Here is a 6,085-nt window from a genome sequence, read left to right as displayed (position 1 = left end):
TTTCCCTCTCTCTCTGTCTCCCTTCCTCTGTCTGTCTCTGTCTCCCTCCATCTGTCTCCCTGTCTGTCTGTGTCCCTCCCTCTGTCGCCCCCCTCCCTCTGTCATCCTCTCTCTCTCTCCTGCCCTATCTGTCTCCCTCTCTCTCTGTCTCCCTCTGTCTCCCTGCCTCGGTCTCCCTCCCTCTGTCTCCCTCCCTGTCTTCCTCCCTGTTTCCCTCCCTCTGTCTCCCTCTCTCTCAGTGTCCCTCTGTCTCCTCTCTCTCTGTCTCCTCTCTCTCCGTCTCCCTCTGTCTCCGTCTCCCTCTGTCTCCGTCTCCCTCTCTTTCCCTCTCTCTCGGTCTCCATCCTTCTGTCTGTCTCCCTCCCTCTATCTGTCTCCCTGTCTGTCTGTCTGTCTCCCTCCCTCTGCCGCCCTCTTCCCTCTGGCTGTCTCCCTCTGTCTGGCGCCTTCTGTCTCCCTCCCTCTGTCTCCCTCCCTCTCTCCCTCTGTCTCCCGCCCTACCTGTCTTGCTCTCTCTGTCTCCTTCTGTCTCCCGCCCTATCTGTCTCCCTCTCTCTCTGTCTCCCTCGGTCTGTCTCTATCTCCCTCCCTGGGGCTTCTTGCAGGGGATCAGCACAGCCTGCTGTAATTGTGAAAATTAAGGAGACAAAAGACATCCGTAAAAGGAATGTTGACGGCCTCCCTGCTCAGAAATCTCATCCATGCTCTACTGAATAGCAACCAGTGACTACCACGTCTGCAAAGCACGTTGGGATTTTGATAAGAGGTGTACAAAGCGCTATAGTATCAGTGTAATAAAATACCTCATTACTACCAGCTAAATGCCTGACACAGCAATTAGTAATTCAGGATAACCAGGGCAAAGAGTGTGCACTCTGTGCTGCACCACAAATGGCACTTTATTGTAATTTTTTACCAATTTGGGCTAGAAACAAGTTTTATTTCATTGAAATATGCCAATTTATGTTGCAGATCGTGGATTGGGTTGCAAGAGCAGCAGATTCATAGATATGCAGAGAATGCCTGGCTGCAGAATTGTATAATTCCAGTAGCTGTATATAAGCATAGTAATAAAACACATACACACCCAAAAGCTGCTACCGCCACTGTAAATAATTGAGTACAAAGCTCTCTGAAGTGGCTTAAGGCAGCATGTTTGCTCTTTCTACAACACACTAAGACATAAATGGTGTCCCATAGCCTACAAATGAACCCTTAATAGGGAAACCGGCCAGCAATTTACACTCATTTATTAACCAAAAATGTCAATTTTCTTGTTCCTGTCTAATACGTCGTTCGTAGTAAAACTTCATGCTGGACCAAATGTTTACTGGCAGAAGACCCTTGTTAAGATTCAGACACTCCCAAAAGTGAACGCACAGTCCTATACACTCTCACACAGACATGATATGTGATGTTGGTTACTTTTAACTATTCAAGCTGAATCGTCGATAGGAGAGGTTCTCGCAAGGTGATCAGGAGAGCAGTGTGTTGAGTACGTTTGATTCCGAAGCGCCAAGAGGCAGTTCTTGTGGAGTGTGCTGCTAACTTTCAAAACTCTGAGAGCAGTGTGGTGGTTGTCAGGGGTTACTACGTGGACTGCAGCTTTGGCGCACATCCTGCTCATTGGAATTCGTATTTCCACATTTTGTCTGCGCCTGTAAGCCTTTTTCTCTTTTTAAAGTAGTTTACACTTCTTGTAGGGCTATTTTATGCAATTCAATGTTTTAAACAGAATCAAAGACTTTAAGAGACCACTTCCGCATGGGCGTCCCTTACAGCAACGTGCGCTGCCTGAGTGATAATTACACATTGTCACTGGGCCAGCACCGGACGGACCGGCGATCCAGGGGGGGGGGCAAGTGCCCCCCCTTGCCCCTCCCTGCGGACGCCCACAGGCAGCGGCTGAGTACCGGGAATGCATTGGCACTGGGACACAGAGAAAACCCTGAAACAATAACACACTGTAAACAGTCACTCGGATAAAGAAACGCAAGCACTTTGTTTGCAATGCACGGACTCTGAGAGAGAATACACTGCCAATCGGAAATGGAACACAATGAACCAAGGGAATAAAGCACACTGACACGGGACAATGAATACATTAACACAAAACATTGGGGCAAGGAATACATTGGGACATTTAGACACAGATACTAGGACATTGAGACATGAGACATATGACATGGCTCCATGAGAGAGAAACATGGACACAGATATTAGGACAGGGAAACATAGACCCCGGAGCACACAGGGAAAGACTGTCACTTCCACTGAAACAAGGACACACAGGAAAATGGAGACACTGACAGAGGAGATACTGAACACAGTGGGACAAGGAAATAGTCACACACCATTTTATTTCTATCTGCATGAGGAACCGCCATTGACCAGAATCGAGTCTGTACTTACTATTCTACCTCCCTGCGGACTTTGATAATGGGGCAAGTTACAAAGCGGACCAGGGCAAACATTCTTGGACTTTACATTTTTTGATACACTCGCTCGAAATTACCTAAAACACCACAGGGACCAGTCCTCATAGCGCACCGGTCCCTACAAAGATCGTCTTTGTGTGATTCTGCCAGGGTTTACCAACAATGTACCCAGCAATGTCAAGAGGTCATGTACGAGTTGGCTATTAAGGCATATAGAACCATATGATAAAATGTACCGAAAGTATATACAAAGAGTTTGTGCCTATTAGATGGAAATAGTAATGTAGCATTCTGCTGAACAAAATGGACGCACACAAGGTTGTGTAGCATTTTCATTCAAAATCTATACTTGTATTTATAAAGTATTATAATCTTTCAATTTTGATGTAATTCTATAAACTATGCAATCTAATGCAACAATGGTAATATGTTTGTCATTAATTTGTTTCTGTATAAAAAGGGGAATTAAAAATATCTGCTCATTTGCCTTCTTGCTATATTTTCTATAGTGAGTCATTGTTCACGAATGGTATTGGTTGGACACCAGCTAATGGTGCATTTTACTTCAATCGTTCACAGCTGACAGCATATTTTAGTAATGCGCTGGCAATAATTTGGTCTCTTTCTCTTCCAGGTTTCTCACTTAGATCGGATGAATATTGAGAACCACACGGACTGTCACTGCAGCACCTGCTACTACCACAAATCCTAAACACTCAGAAGACTTGACCACAGCAAACAAACTGGAATATATTAATGTCTGTTTTAAAAGCAAGATTGTTCTCAGTCTTGGAGTTTGAAATCAAGGCATTGTGTATGATGCATTTTTCCTATTTTCTTCAGGTATACGAAATCTTAGACATTTTCTTTTTAACCTGAAATAAACCATTTTGCATGACAACAAAAGGGCTGGTTTGTTTACTGCAGGCATACGTTTCATGAATGTAAAGGTGTTTGTCTCGTAAGAGTGAACCCCTGCTGTGGATATGAAGAGAAAACCTTCAATGTGTACATTTTCTAGATGTAGTTGGCCAGAGTTCTCTAAACTAATTTCAATGCACAACGTTACATATGTGATAATGTAACATTTGCCATACTCTGGACGGACACTGCAAGGAACTGGGGAGGTTCTGTCACCATGGAAACGAGAGAACCTGAAGATTATGATGTCACAGCACTAGAAAGTAAGGCACTATGGGGCATATTATCAAGGACCGGTGTTAAAATTATCGCCGTTTTATCGGCAGGAAACTGCCGATAAAACGGCGATAATGGGCTTGATAATACGCCCGTGTTAATTCCCATAGAAGCCCATGTAAACATCAGAACATGGGCTTCTATGGGAATTAACAAGGGTGTATTATCAAGCCCATTATTGCCGTTTTATCGGCAGTTTCCTTGTAAATGTAAATGTATTGCGACTTATATAGCGCACGTATCACCCGAAGGTATCAAGGCGCTTGCTTAGGGAACCCGTCCTGGTATTCCCCTGTGAGATACCCCGGCAAGGTATCCACAAGGTGAAAGCCAGGCATCCCGCCGCGAGGGGCCATAGTGGAGATTAAGCAAGCTATTGCCCAGAGTCGCAGAGTGTGACCCCGTGAGTCGAGTAGGCACCGGAGCGAGAATTGTCGAGTCCTTGGATTTTTGGAGCCCGAGACCCGCCAAGGCGGGGAATCGAACCCTGGTCCACGGCCGATCTCAGCTTCCGGGTCTGCCGCCTCTAACCACTGAGCCACGCTTCTCCTTCTTCTCTTCCTTGCGATAAAACGGCGATAATTTTAACACCGGTCCTTGATAATATGCCCCTTATTTCAAAAGTGCTTCGATGCCCAGTTGGCTTCATGGCACTACTTTCAGAAGACTAGCTTTTTCTTTTTAGGTTTTGACGTAATGACACCATCATATTTAACTTTTTTTTTGTAGTATTGCTAGATTGAGGCCTAAAAGCTGCCTGCTCGCTAAGAGAGCTTCCACTGATGTCCCTCATGCCACCCCATAGTTGTAACAATGAGGTACAGGCATCCTTTATGCAAATTTATGGTTAGCAAGAAATAATCAGTTTTGCTCTGCCATGCTAACCCCATAAAATCGTGGAAAGTATCTGACTCCACATGCTGATCATTCCGCCAAGCATTCAAATATATACAAGCCAACTACATTTATGCAAATTAATGTAGAAATATTGCACATACAAATTAAGCCACTGAGGAGAAAGATGAGACTGAAAGGTGAAGGAGTGTGGTTGACTGCCAGTGCCAAAAGGTGAGAGTGCATTCAACTAGGGTAGAGAGAAGAAAGAAGTTGTCTTCAGGGGCGTAGCTTAGTCAGCGAGATTCGAGGGATGTGAATCCCATATTTTCCAACTAAAAAATTAATGGGCTTCAGTGTGGAGGGCTGTGATGACTAAGGTTCAGGATGGACTGTTTCTGTGAGGAATATGGTCATTAGGTGGGCCTCTCCCTAGAGTGGCACAGTAAGTGAAAAACAATGAGCTGGAATGCTACCCCAAGCGACTGCCACTGGTTAGACTATGTTCGAGCATTTGATTGCCAGTAGGATGCCTGGAAACCTGAGACTGGCACAACTTTCCAAGCCTACTACTGCCAATGTTTGTGAATTCCACAAAGTAGTAAAGTTAGATACAAACAAAGAGTACTTCTGTGAGTGCATATTTACGCCTATTTTGGTAAACTGGTCACTATGTATATTTTAGAACAAATAAAAAAAATGGCCAGGTTAAAAGATCTTAATGAAATGGGATGTGAAATAACAACATAGCAGACTCAACTTAGGGCTCCCAGACCCATCTACCAAAACAAGAATGAATTTGAGGAGTATTACACCCCAAACACTGCAGTTAAAGCTCTGCCCCAGCTTGTCCCACCTGTGCCTGGTAGTTCAATCAATCAATCAGGGAGTTTAAAGTGCACTACTCACCCGTGAGGGTCTCAAAGTGTTGGGGGTGGGGAGTGCAGCTCCGAGTCAGCCGAAAAGCCAGGTCTTGAGGCTCTTCCTGAAGGTGTGCAGAGTAGGGGAGCGTCTGATGCTGACCGGGGGCTCGTTTCAGGCTTTGGCTGCGATGTAGGAGAAGGCTCTTCCACCTGCTCTGTTCTGTGGATGCAGAGGGTTTCTGCTAGGGCAAGGTCGGTGGAGCCTACCTCACCTAGTTCACCCTGAGCACTCATGTCTATGGTCATGTAAACAACAATGGCCAGAAAATCCCTGTCCCGGTATCACTTATTTTAAATGTATTTTCACTGCATTTGCTCTTCTTTGGCTCTGCTACCAGAATCCTTGACTGTAGAGTTGTCAAATAGGTGCATGTGTTAAGGAGCCCTTGCCTTTTACAAATCATTTTGTCAAGTGACTAATGGCCCCTTGTTCTAAGCCCTCTACACAACTAGAGAAGGGCATGCAGGCAAATAAAGATGAGCCATGAGTCTGGGTTGGCTCTAAGAGTCCATGACCAAGGCGAGCCATGAAAATGTTTGGCATGTATATCATGCAACAAACATAATTTAAAAATATGATACAATCTCTTCAAAATCCAAGAAAGTGTATTTCTTTAACATGCAGATGTGTTTCACCTTAGTACATCAGATTATTTCACTGCATAGACGGACATTTATAATATACATATTATA

At 44.7% G+C, this 6,085-nt stretch overlaps 1 protein-coding gene across 1 annotated transcript in view; it reads left to right on the top strand.

Annotated features, from left to right (window-relative positions):
- CGA (glycoprotein hormones, alpha polypeptide) overlaps positions 1-3,291 on the top strand; it is a 66,446-nt gene extending 63,155 nt beyond the window's left edge. Inside the window, exon 4 of the mRNA XM_078646826.1 lies at positions 3,073-3,291. Coding sequence (XP_078502952.1) covers positions 3,073-3,150 — 78 coding nt within the window. The 3' untranslated portion in view covers positions 3,151-3,291. The remainder of the gene's footprint in view (positions 1-3,072) is intronic.
- Positions 3,292-6,085: the final 2,794 nt, after the last annotated feature.

This window comes from Lissotriton helveticus, chromosome 6, assembly GCF_964261635.1.
Source record: "Lissotriton helveticus chromosome 6, aLisHel1.1, whole genome shotgun sequence".
Lineage (NCBI taxonomy): Eukaryota > Metazoa > Chordata > Amphibia > Caudata > Salamandridae > Lissotriton > Lissotriton helveticus.
The sequence above is the reverse complement of the archived record's forward strand: the minus strand, read 5'-3'. Positions and strand labels throughout refer to the sequence as shown.